The following is a 13,988-nucleotide window of genomic DNA, read 5'->3' as shown; positions in this document are numbered from 1 at the left end:
TTATTCGAACTCAATCAGCATGACAGAGTGATCTCCAGCTTTGTCCTCGTCAACACTCACACCTGTGTTAAGGAGAGAATCACTGACATGATGTCTGCTGGTCCTTTTGTAGCAGGGCTTAAATGCAGTGGGGATTTAGTTCATTTGCATGGCAAAGAGGGACTTTACAATCAATTGCAATTCATCTGATCACTCTTCATAACATTCTGGAGTATATGCAAATTACCATCATACAAACTGAGGCAGCGGACTTTGTGAAATTAATATTTGTGTAATTCTCAAAACTTTTGGTCACGACTGTACATCAAAACACAATAACGTTGACATAAAGACCCCTACAACAATTCAAATCATTTCAAATTTTATTTGTCACATACACGTGTTTAGCAGATGTTATTGTGGGTGTAGTGAAATGATTGTGTTTCTAGCTCCAACAGTGCAGTAATATCTAAACATTTCACAATAATACACACAATACACACACATCTCAAGTAAAGGAATGGAATTAAGAATATATAAATATTTGGGTGAGCAATGTCAGAGCAGCATAGACTAAGATACAGTGGAATAGGACAGAATACAGCATATACATGTGAAATGAGTAATGCAAAATATGTTAACATTATTAAAGTGATTAGTGTTCCATTATTAAAGTGACCAGTGATTTCATGTTAATGTATATATGGCAGCAGCCTCTAATGTGCTGGTGATGGCTATTTACCAGTCTGATGGCCTTGAGATGTAAGCTGTTTTTCAGTCTCTCTGTGAACGGGGTGAACAGGCGGTGGCTTGGGTGGTTGCTGTCCTTGATGATCTGTTTGGCCTTCCTGTGACATCAGGTGCTGTAGGTGTCCTGAAGGGAAGATAGTTGGCCTCCGGTGATGCGTTGGGCAGACCGCACCACCCTCTGGAGAGCCCTGCGTTTGCAGGCGGTGCAGTTGCTGTACCAGGCGGTGATACGGCCCGACAGGATGCTCTTAATTGTGCATCTGTAAAAGTTTGTGAGGTTTTTAGGTGCAAATTGAAGTGGGTCTAGGGTGTGAGTTAAGGTAGAGGTGATACCTTTTTGCGTCACCTGAGTGGGTTGATTCACTGATGTGGTCATCCTGTCTGGGTTGGCACCCCCCTTGGGTTGTGCCATGGCGGAGATCTTTGGGGGCTATACTCAGCCTTGTCTCAGGATGGTAAGTGGTAAGTTGGTGGTTGAAGATATCCCTCAAGTGATGTGGGGGCTGTGCTTTGGCAAAGTGGGTGGGGTTTATCCTTCCTGTTTGGCCCTGTCCAGGGGTGTCCTCGGATGGTGCCACAGTGTCTCCTGACCCCTCCTGTCTCAGCCTCCAGTATTTATGCTGCAGTAGTTTATGTGTCGGGGGGCTAGGGTCAGTTTGTTATATCTGGAGTACTTCTCCTGTACTATTCGGTGTCCTGTGTGAATTTAAGTGTGCGTTCTCTAATTCTCTCGGAGGACCTGAGCCCAAAGACCATGCCCCAGTACTACCTGACATGATGACTCCTTGCTGTCCCCAGTCCACCTGGCCGTGCTGCTGCTCCAGTTTCAACTGTTCTGCCTTATTATTATTTGACCATGCTGGTCATTTATGAACATTTGAACATCTTGGCCATGTTCTGGAATAATCTCCACCCAGCACAGCCAGAAGAGGACTGGACACCCCACATGTGCTCTCTCTAATTCTCTTTCTTTCTCTCTCTCGGAGGACCTGAGCCCTAGGACCATGCCCCAGGACTACCTGACATGATGACTCCTTGCTGTCCCCAGTCCACCTGGCCGTGCTGCTGCTCCAGTTTCAACTGTTCTGCCTTATTATTATTCGACCATGCTGGTCATTTATGAACATTTGAACATCTTGGCCATGTTCTGTTATAATCTCCACCCGGCACAGCCAGAAGAGGACTGGCCACCCCCCATATGCTCTCTCTAATTCTCTCTTTCTTTCCCTCTCTCGGAGGACCTGAGCCCTAGGACCGTGCCCCAGGACTACCTGACATAATGACTCCTTGCTGTCCCCAGTCCACCTGGCCGTGCTGCTGCTCCAGTTTCAACTGTTCTGCCTTATTATTATTCGACCATGCTGGTCATTTATGAACATTTGAACATCTTGGCCATGTTCTGTTATAATCTCCACCCGGCACAGCTAGAAGAGGACTGGCCACCCCACATATGCTCTCTCTAATTCTCTCTTTCTTTCCCTCTCTCGGAGGACCTGAGCCCTAGGACCGTGCCCCAGGACTACCTGACATGATGACTCCTTGCTGTCCCCAGTCCACCTGGCCGTGCTGCTGCTCCAGTTTCAACTGTTCTGCCTTATTATTATTCGACCATGCTGGTCATTTATGAACATTTGAACATCTTGGCCATGTTCTGTTATAATCTCCACCCGACACAGCCAGAAGAGGACTGGCCACCCCACATAGCCTGGTTCCTCTCTAGGTTTCTTCCTAGGTTTTGGCCTTTCTAGGGAGTTGTTCCTAGCCACCGTGCTTCTACACCTGCATTGCTTGCTGTTTGGGTTTTAGGCTGGGTTTCTGTACAGCACTTTGAGATATCAGCTGATGTACGAAGGGCTATATAAATCAATTTGATTTGATTTGATGGCTGGAATGGAATAAATAGAAAGTATCAAACAGATTAAACATTTGGAAACCCCACGTTTGACTCCGTTCCATTGACCCTCTATCTCATCTGCAACTTTGTATGCAACCAATAAACTTTGATTTGACTGTTCCCAAGCCACCGTACAATGTTTACATACAGAAGGCATGTTTAGACAATGCTTTGTGAATTCAAAGCTTACACACACCACAGAAGCCATTCACTTCATTAGTAAATATTCCCATCATTCTGGTGATGGGACTCTAATTTGACCGTCTTCCTAAGTGTGTGTGGGCTACCTTTCTCACATTGTGGGTCGTATAGCCTATTCACAATGGGAGAAGTAAATGCATGACAGCAAAATAATACGCCCAAGAAACAACATTGGAATGTACAGTGCCGTATAGCACTTTTCCCTACTAAAGTGAAAGCTCAAGGGAGGAATGAACTTTATTGCGAATGTATGGGGCCCAAGAGATACTTGTTTGGGGATTTACTCTAGGCTTAGCTTCGACTTGCATCATGAAACCAATACAAACAGTAACTCAAATACCAGGTGAAAAATAATAGCTAGCATTGAATATACAGTAAGCTAACCAACATACTGTAGCTGCACATTGCCTGAATAAACATCAGTCATTTAGTATAATCTATAACTTAGACAGAGTTGGTAATAATGTAATGGACAGTATACTCGACACTGTAATGACAGAGAGATGTGAACCAAGTATTTAAACCATCTTTTCTTGGCATCAAGTTATCACTAATTGCATTAAAGCAGAAGATGACCTCTGTACTTTAGATGGGAGAAACACCAGCAACGATCTTCTCCTTGCTGTTGGCGCATCTTCCAACAAATGTGCTGCAGAATCAATTGAAGAAGAATTGAAGACCAAAAAAAGAGAACATGTTCCATTCAAAGCTGTTTACAGATCATATCACAAGATCAGAGCAGCAACACTTTCTCATAACACAAAAGTAACACTTACAGTACAAACAGTCTTCCCTGTATGCTTCCAGAATCAGTGCCTGCCTGCTCCGGAACACGAATGTGATTAGAGCGGTAATGACACTGAGTCTCAGCCTGTAAGTGCACAGTGCACTGAGCACCATACAGAGAGAGCAGGCCAAAACGCAGACCCAGAGGATGTAAGTGAAGGAGGATTCGATTTCATTCAAAACGGACACATTCCCGTCTCCCTCTGATTGATACCCGAAGTACAGTACAGTAAAAGGGAGGAATTTACCTGGACATAGACATGGAACACAGACTAGTTACTGAGGTATGCTCACCTTGCCTGGGTGTACAGTAGTACAGTACAAGACAGGGGTTTACCTTAGAAACATTGAATACACTGATGTTCTCTCCGTTGTTAGCCATGTCCTGTGTGAAGTGGATATGATTCAGCAATAACATAATTAGAACATACCTTGTCTTGATAAAATTCACCCAAACATAGAAATGTAACTCATAGTGTGGCCTCTACAAGTGCATCGTCTCTAAATACTAATACAGTTGCAGCAAAGAAAAATAACACAGAGCAGTCATTTTTTTTGGAATACATGTATTCAAATGGTAAAAATAAACAGTGAAAATGGCTAGTTTAAGCCATGCTACAGAGGGATGTTCGAGATTATACAAGGCATATTCAGGATTATTTTGTTCTTATTTTACAAAGCAATATACACGAAGAGGCCAGTATATTAAGTACACCAACCCGTTGACGAAAATGGTTTGCTCCTACAGACAGTGAGTCAAGTGGCCTGCTATATAAAGCTGGCAGACAGGCATCGAGGCATTCAGTTACTGTTCAATTGAACGTGATAATGGGCAAAACAAGTGATCTAAGCAGCTTTGAACGTGGTATGATTGTCGGTGCCAGGCGTGCCGGTTCCAGTATCTCAGAAACACGTGCTTCTCACGCACGACAGTGTCTAGGGTTTACCGAGAATGGTGCGACAAACAAAAAATATCCAGTCAGCGCCAGTTCTGTGGACGAAAACAGTTCATTGATAAGTGGTCGAAGGAGAATGGCAAGAATCATGTAAGCGAACAGGTGGGTCACAAACAGGCAAATAACAACGCAGTACAACAGTGGTGTGCAGAACAGCATCTCAGAACGCACAACTCTTTGGTCCTTGTCACAGATGGGCTATTACAGCAGACGACCACACCGGGTTCCACTCTTATCAGCTAAAAACAAGAAGAAGTGGCTCCAGTGGGCACGCGATCACCAACACTGGACAATTGAGGAGTGGACAAAAGTTGCCTGGTCCGACGAATCCCGGTTCCTGTTGCGTCATGTGATAGCAGAGTCAGAATTTGGCGTAAGCAACATGAGTCCATGGCCCCATCCTGCCTGGTGGCGGTGGTGTAATGGTGTGGGGAATGTTTTCTGGCACACGTTAGGTCCCTTGATACCAATTGAGCAACATTTCATGCCTGAAGAATTCTATTCTGGAGGCAAAGGGGGGTCTGACGCGATACTAGATGGGTGTTCCTAATAAGCTGGCCACTGAGTGTATATACAGTATAGCATATTGACAGAAATAACGTAGCTGTATATTCTTTCTAAGTAAATTTGGAGAACGTACATATCAAGGCATTGAATAAAGCTGGAGGTTTCTCTGCTAGAGTGATATGATAATATCCAGATCCTTGGTTTAGTTCTACCCTCTAGGGTTCATTTTGGACACCACATGTTTACATTCAAATCAATCATTCTTCACTGAAAGTTCGTCATACAGTACAAGTATCCCCATCACACAATATGGCCCAGCCAAAGTAGGCTACATAGAGCATGTCATCTACTTTGTTGCCACAACAACATACAGATTATAAATGGATAAAGCAAATGTAATGCAAATTCAATGCAAAATAAGTCACCACCTTTATTTAATGTATTATTAGACTAGTTTGGCATAGAGCACAATGTATCATAGGCAGAATATTAGAAAAAAGGAGCCCCACAATAACATGCTGTGGAAAGTTCAGTTTGTGGTGAAATGAATCACTGACATATTTTCTTGTGTTGCTTTAAATTCCAAGCACGATTGAAGCTCTTCCCACAATTAGAGCAGAGGTAAGGTTTCTCTCCAGTGTGTAGTCGGATGTGTGCTCTTAAATGTCCTGGCAGAAAGAAACTCTTGTCACAGTAAGTACATGTGTGCCGTCGTTCACCCTTGTGAAATAGCAGGTGCATTCTGAGTCCTTGAGCATGATGGTATCCCTTCCCACAATCAGGGCATTTATGTGGTTTCTCTCCTGTGTGAATGCGCATATGAAGCCGTAATGTCTTTGCGATGTTGAATGTCTTGCCACACTCCTTACACGAGAATGACCTCTCTCCTGTGTGGGTTAACATATGAACCTTCAAGGAGCTGGCCTGCGTAAATGTTTTACTGCATTCTTTGCAAGAGAACGGTGTCTCCCCTGTGTGAGTGCGGCGGTGTATTCTCAAACCTCCGATCTGTTTGAATTTTTTACCACACTCCTCACAAGTGTGGGACTTAACATTGGAATGAACTTGTTTATGTCTGGCCAGTTGGGTGAGGTTAAGAAAGCTTTTTCCACACTCCTCACAGAGGCAGGATTTTTCTGGTTTGGGCCTGTGTGTGTACTGGTGCCTCTGAAGACCATCCAGAAGGCCAAAGCTCTTCCCACACTCCTCACAAGAATGCGGTTTGATACCAGTATGGTTTGACTGATGCTCTTGCAATATGGACAGTGTGGAGAAGCTTCGCCCACATTCAGGGCAGGGGAAGGCTGTTCTGTGTACTTGCTTCTGATGCTTTCGCAGACGGTACTCTGAAACAAAACTTTTCCCACATTCAGAGCAGGGCAATGCTTTTTCCTCTCCATGCGCTGCTGACATATGCATTTTCAAGTTGTAGAGGAGTGTGTAGCTCTTCCCACACTGAGAGCAGATGTGGGGACCCTCATGGACTTTCATATGTTCTTTAAGGAACTTCAGCACACTGTAGCTCTTTCCACAGTCGTGGCAGGTGTGCAGCTTCTCCCCTTGGTGATTTAGCTGATGATTCTTTAAGCTCTCTGGTCGGGTAAAACTCTTCCCACAGGCGGTGCAAACATGTGGTCTTTCCCCGCTATGTGTTGTCATGTGCCTTTTTAAGCGAGATGCTGAACAGAATTTCCTATCGCACTCGGTGCAACCGTGATTCTTCTCACCGTGTGTTGTCAGGTGCTTCCTGAGGCACGGTGCAGATCGGAAGCTCTTTTCGCATTTTGTGCAACAGTATGTTCTGTCAGCATCATGCATTGTTAGGTGCTGCTTTAAGAGCGATGCATAAGGGAAGCTCTTCTCACAAGTTATGCAATAGTGTAGGGTTTTATCAGTGTGCCTAATCTGGTGTTTTTTCAAATGTAAGGCTGTACGGAAGCTCTTGTCACACTGTGTACAAGAGAAAGACTCTGAATCAGACTCAGAATCCTCCTGTGATAAATCAGAACTGTCTGCTTGGTTTGCTGGCTGATCACTTAGATTCTCTTCTTCCAGTGTGTTCATCTGTTGAGTGTACTCAATGCGCACCTCATCTATTTCAATCTTTATTTCAGGTGAATCATTGTTCTCTGGATCATTGCGGCTTTGGTGTTCATTAATCAAGTTCTCCATCTTGATAGACGGAGGGAAGGGGTGCAGTCTAATTTTCTGTCTGGGGAAAGTGACAGAACATGTGTGAAGAGAATATAATATAAAAAGGCATGGCTAATGCAAACAAGACCTCACTTGACACAGACGTTCAATGTTTCATGGTGTTGTGGATGTGGACGACCACAGATTTCAAAGCAAAAAGTGTACGAACTAAACCAAACGTGAACGTTTGCTGACTAGCTAGCCAGCCAGCCAGCTAATTGGCTAGTTTGATTGCCTGCAGTGCTCATACCGAATGGAAAGACAAGATTGTTGGTTTAGCTATATGACTCAACCAGAATGCACAACACCAAAACACACAAAACTGTTGCGAACACCTAGATAAGTCAAAATACCTTTCGCTATGTTCGTTTTTGGACAAAAACAACGGCGCAAAAATCAGCGTCTCGTCAGCAACACTAAAAAAGTACTTCCCGGTCACGACATTTCGTAAATTTTCGAAATTAAAGTCCCCCACATAATAGTAGAAAAGTGTCATCAACATGTCTTTAATTATGACGTTTAAAATAATAATTGTCTAAACATGAACAAATAAGTACTTCCAGGTCACGGCTTTGTGGAACCTTTCAAAATAAGACTTTGTACATTAATAATTAGGGCAAAAATGATGGAAAATGTGCACAATTATTAATATATTGTATAATAGTTATCATACAAATAATTTTTTTAAGAGTTTCTAAAATATATTACATGATTAAAAAATATATTTGGTGAGCAAGGTTTTTTTGTCTATGTACTCTATTTTTTATTGGACTGTACACACACACACACACACACACACACACACACACACACACACACACACACACACACACACACACACACACACACACACACATATATATATATAATATATATATATACTAAAGCTGCTCCTTAGCTGAATGGACCCCCCTTTTACTGCGAAATAAAGGTTACATTATATGTGTATATATATATATGTATGTATGTATGTATCTATGTTTGTATGTATGTATGTGTATATATATATTTAAATATATATATGTAAATGTAACCTTTATTTTGCAGTAAAAGGGGGGTCCATTCAGCTAAGGAGCAGTTTTAGTTTCCAAATTCACAGATATTACACCCCAACATTGTCGCTGCTCATTTTGAGGCCCTTAAAAAGTAGCCAACCAGCTGAAATCCAATTCGTATTCCATATTGGACACAGGGCCAGTTTGTATTGCATGGCCTGGTGCCCCGCGTGGGTGGATATTTCACTTAAGGGCCAATGGAATGGTCTAAAATGTGCAAACTCTGGCCATTCGGTGCAAGCAAAACATACATATTGGACCGTACACAATTTACTGTACACCATGTCACAGTAAAAGACGTGTCCATTCAACTCATGAGCACCTCTAGTTTCCAAATCCACAGAGTTTACAGGTGCTCCTAAGTAAAATGGACCCCCCTTTTACTGTGATATAATATACAGAAAATTGTTTATGGTGTAATATCTATGTACAACATGAAAAAACTATTAGATTTCAGCTGATTGCCATAATTAAGGGCCACAAAATTAGCAGTGACGATGATTGGGGTGTAATTCTGTGCATTTGGAAACTAGAGGTGCTCCTGAGTAGAATGGACTCCCATTAACTCCGACGCAATGTACAGGAAATTGTATACAGTGTAATATGAATTATATAACATTATGTGCAGTGCAATATGAATTACAGAACATTATGTACAGTGTAATATGAATTATATAACATCATGTACAGTGTAATATGAATTATATAACATCATGTACAGTGCAATATGAATGACAGAACATTGTGTACAGTGCAATATGAATGACAGAACATTGTGTACAGTGCAATATGAATGACAGAACATTGTGTACAGTGCAATATGAATGACAGAACATTGTGTACAGTGCAATATGAATGACAGAACATTGTGTACAGTGCAATATGAATGACAGAACATTGTGTACAGTGCAATATGAATGACAGAACATTGTGTACAGTGCAAAATGAATGACAGAACATTGTGTACAGTGTAGTATGAATGACAGAACATTGTGTACAGTGCAAAATGAATGACAGAACATTGTGTACAGTGTAGTATGAATGACAGAACATTGTGTACAGTGCAAAATGAATGACAGAACATTATGTACAGTGTAGTATGAATGACAGAACATTGTGTACAGTGCAAAATGAATGACAGAACATTGTGTACAGTGCAAAATGAATGACAGAACATTGTGTACAGTGCAGTATGAATGACAGAACATTGTGTACAGTGTAGTATGAATGACAGAACATTGTGTACAGTGTAGTATGAATGACAGAACATTGTGTACAGTGTAGTATGAATGACAGAACATTGTGTACAGTGTAGTATGAATGACAGAACATTGTGTACAGTGTAGTATGAATGACAGAACATTGTGTACAGTGCAATATGAATGACAGAACATTGTGTACAGTGCAAAATGAATGACAGAACATTGTGTACAGTGTAGTATGAATGACAGAACATTGTGTACAGTGCAAAATGAATGACAGAACATTGTGTACAGTGTAGTATGAATGACAGAACATTGTGTACAGTGCAAAATGAATGACAGAACATTATGTACAGTGTAGTATGAATGACAGAACATTGTGTACAGTGCAAAATGAATGACAGAACATTGTGTACAGTGCAAAATGAATGACAGAACATTGTGTACAGTGCAGTATGAATGACAGAACATTGTGTACAGTGTAGTATGAATGACAGAACATTGTGTACAGTGTAGTATGAATGACAGAACATTGTGTACAGTGTAGTATGAATGACAGAACATTGTGTACAGTGTAGTATGAATGACAGAACATTGTGTACAGTGTAGTATGAATGGGCTAAATAACAACAGGATTTAAATATGTGTTCTAAAGTTGATTATTATAATTATAATATTAGTGGTAGTAGTAGTGCTATTACTATTATTCATAATACTAGCATTATAAATAATGTTTTGTTATTTTTATTGCTGTTGTTATCATATATATGCCATTTAGCAGACGCTTTTATCCAAAGCGACTTACAGTCATGTGTGCATACATTCTACGTATGGGTGGTCCCGGGAATCGAACCCACTACCCTTGCGTTACAAGCGCCATGCTCTACCAACTGAGTTACAGAAGGAGCATTCATCTCAATGCTGTTAACAATATTGCCAACGCTATAATATTATTTGTGCTATTAAGGCTATTAACTATTTAGATTTTTTGAAATTGTTAAACAAAATGTAAGTCTGCTAACATTTCCATTTAAAATGTTACGAGTTTCGACCATTTGTATAATTCTTTACGACCATTGCGACATTTTTATTTTATAAATCGCCGAGGTCACTGCCTTATTTCTCGCTAGGTCTTGCTTATTCTTGCTGGCGTCTCAAACGTTCACTTACGTGGAGCAAAACACAGCATGCTTCATAAAGTCGGCTTCCTTTTCCGACGAAAAGAAACAGTGGACACTTTGGCGCCATCTGATGTGCAGGAGGCGCAATCAGGAGTTATCAACCTGGGCCCGGTTTCACAAAAGCATTTTAAGACTAAATTCATCTTCAGAACCTTCGTAGGAGCATCCATCGTTAAATCTCCGATCGTTTTCTCCCAAAACACTTGAAAACGCTCGTAATCTAATTCCTGCCTCAGACCACTCATAGAACAGCTAAGTGCGTCGTTGGATGCTGTTTTATCCTCCCGTCTCACTTTATACACTGGAGATATCATCTAAGAATAAAATGACATGGTTTATCTGCCTCTCCGAGACGACCAATAACTACAGAACAAAGTTGACTACAAATAAAAGTTGCCAATGTCTTTGCACCTGAAACAAACAATGCTTCAAATTAAAACCCGAGATGACTGCATTGAAATGTAAATTGCCTACATTATGCTATAGGCCTATTTCATTCAAATTGAAATACATTTCATGTTCACTCAACTGAGTTCTACTTTGCAACTTGTATGCTACTGTCTCTAATTAAGAGATAAAGATCATGTCCAGGAAGCAGATGTTTAGAGGATATATTGGCGCAGGTGTTGTCAGGCCCAAGATCATTACTAATAGAAAGGCAATCCAAATGTTGATGGAGCTAGTTTTGACAGTGCAGCTACAGTTTGACTGACTTTGTGAAATCTCCAATTAGAATAAAGTGTTGTTGTTTTCCTCCCACGCACTACATGCAGTTGAGAGGTCTATAGTTGGCTGAGAATAAACATTCACCAAAACGACTGCCCATAGCGCATATTTTCAAGCAACAAACGTTGAAAATATAAGAGTGCAGTGCTCTATTTTTCCCCTTGCCTTTCCGTACCTGAGATAACAGTCCACAATTCACTATCAGCTCTGACACCCAGGATCACCCTCCTGCTCAGGTTAGACATTCTCTGTCCGATGATGGCTTACAGACCTTCTGACCTTCTGGTACCTACCACAACTATCAGCCCAGTGTCTGACCTTCTGGTACCTACCACAACTATCAGCCCAGTGTCTGACCTTCTGGTATCTACCACAACTATCAGCCAAGTGTCTGACCTTCAGGTACATACCACAACTATCAGCCCAGTGTCTGACCTTCTGGTACCTACCACAACTATCAGCCCAGTGTCTGACCTTCTGGTACCTACCACAACTATCAGCCCAGTGTCTGACCTTCTGGTACCTACCCCAACTATCAGCCCAGTGTCTGACCTTAGCTTCTCTGAGGGTCTTCTCTCCCTGAAGATGGTCCGCTTTAACCCTTGAGGGAGAACGCCACCCTGGAATATCCAGAGTATCCATTAATCCATTTGATATTCTAGTTAGGCCAATGTTAACTTCCACTCTGCCTGTGCCAATGAATGCTTTTCTAATAAAGCTTTCTTACAGTTAAACATGTGGTGTCAGTTTGTGTTAGAATAGAACAATATAGAACCCATTTAACAATAATAGAACACATTTGTCTTCATTGGATTTGTTGAATCAAATGTTTTTGTATGTGACAGGTTGTTGCTGAATATATTACAACAGAAAGTAACATTTAAATCCCACTCAGAAGCTCCTCTACTTTGTTTATGACTGGACTAAGAGGTACAGTTAGTAGCATGTGCCAGATCTTTGTACTGACCAAGGAGAGATATTGAGAAGGAGTGAGTGCTGACTGGACTAAGAAAAGTTCCAATTCAAATTCTTATTAACCCGGAGGAGGCACATCTGACACACCATTGTCTCACATTTCCCCACAACAATTTGTACGACAGTATTTGAAATGATTTCCGTCAGGACCTATCCCTGCTGTAACAACACATTATATCCCACAGGGGGCACTAAAGGTATGGACAGGAGGTTGAGGTTGGAAAGCAGAGAGGAGCAGAGTGCAGTGCACACATACTATCAGAACACTTCGTACATTGAACACCATCTGAACTTCCTCACATCCTCAATTATTTAAATTGAAGAAAATCTAATACCCGCTCTGACATGGTCATCTTCAGGCTGATATGGTTTCAAATGACAATTACAGTAAAGGTTGCAGGAGGAAATGATGCTCTTACGAATGAAGATATAGATGATAGATGATGATCCCTTGGGTTTTCACAGTCCATCATGATAAATACTTTTTTGGGCAACTTACGTATTGTTGTCTGAGGTCCAATATGAAACATATTTGCTCCACCAAAGCTCTGAGGTTATGAGCATTATCGAGGCAGCGCTCAAGTTTACAACCTCTCCCTCAACGTGAGTAAAACGAAGGAGCTGATTGTTGACTACAGGAAAGGGAGGGCCGAACAGGTCCCCATTAACATCGATGGGTCTGTAGTGGAGCGGGTCGAGAGTTTCAAGTTCCTTGGTGTCCACATCACCAAAAAAACTATCACAGTCCAAAAACACCAAGACAGTCGTGGAGAGGGCATAACAACACCTTTTCCCCCTCAGGAGACTGAAAAGATTTGGCATGGGTCCCCAGATCCTCAAAAAGTTATATAGCTGGACCATCAAGAGCACTGGTTGCATCACCGCCTGGTATGGCAACTACTCTGCATCTCACCGTAAGTCACTACAAAGGGTAGTGCATACGGCCATGTACATCACTGGGGCCAAGCTTCCTGCCATCCAGTACCTATATACCAGGCGGTGTCAGAGGAAGGCCCAAAAAGACTCCAGTCACCGAAGTCATAGACTGTTCTCTCTGCTACCGCACGGCAAGAAATACCAGAGCACCAAGTCTAGGACCAAAAGGCTCCTTAACAGCTTCTACCCCCAAGCCATAAGACTGCTAAACAATTAATCAAATAGCCATCTGGACTATTTACTTTGACCCCCCCCCTTTTTGTTTTTATACTGCTGCTACTCGCTGTTTATTATCTATGCATAGTCACTTTGCACGTACCTACATGTACAAATTACCTCGACTAACCTGTACCTCTATATGGCCTCATTTCTGTTATTTTATTGTGTTACTTTTTATAAAAAATGTAATTTAGTTTATTCTGTAAATATTTTCTTAATTCCATTTCTTGAACTTCATTGTCAGTTAAGAGCTAGTAAGTTTGTAAGCATTTCACAGTAAGGTTGTATTCGGCACATGTGACAAATAGAATTTGATTTGACTGGATACCAAATTTCTGTAGACATGTATATGGGGGCAGTGCAAAAACTCACAGAGATCAACATTAACATTGCACTATAAGTTAGGTCATGCATTGCACCCAGTTTCT

At 41.5% G+C, this 13,988-nt stretch overlaps 1 protein-coding gene across 1 annotated transcript; it reads right to left on the bottom strand.

Annotated features, from left to right (window-relative positions):
• Window positions 1-5,478: 5,478 nt before the first annotated feature.
• LOC118395909 (gastrula zinc finger protein XlCGF26.1-like) lies at window positions 5,479-7,761 on the bottom strand. Its single transcript, XM_035789991.1, has 2 exons — window positions 7,620-7,761; window positions 5,479-7,285 (listed from the first exon to the last, which is right to left on the bottom strand). The coding sequence occupies exon 2, from the start codon at window positions 7,243-7,245 to the stop codon at window positions 5,623-5,625; it is 1,623 nt and encodes a 540-aa protein (XP_035645884.1). The 5' UTR covers window positions 7,246-7,285; window positions 7,620-7,761; the 3' UTR covers window positions 5,479-5,622.
• Between the last annotated feature and the right edge of the window lie 6,227 nt (window positions 7,762-13,988).

Source organism: Oncorhynchus keta, chromosome 17 (assembly GCF_023373465.1).
Source record: "Oncorhynchus keta strain PuntledgeMale-10-30-2019 chromosome 17, Oket_V2, whole genome shotgun sequence".
Lineage (NCBI taxonomy): Eukaryota > Metazoa > Chordata > Actinopteri > Salmoniformes > Salmonidae > Oncorhynchus > Oncorhynchus keta.
This window is presented reverse-complemented; position numbering and strand designations above follow the sequence as displayed.

Coding starts and splice junctions, on each gene's coding strand:
- LOC118395909 (XM_035789991.1), bottom strand. CDS start 7,245: ATGGAGAACTTGATTAATGAACACCAAAGCCGCAATGATCCAGAGAAC.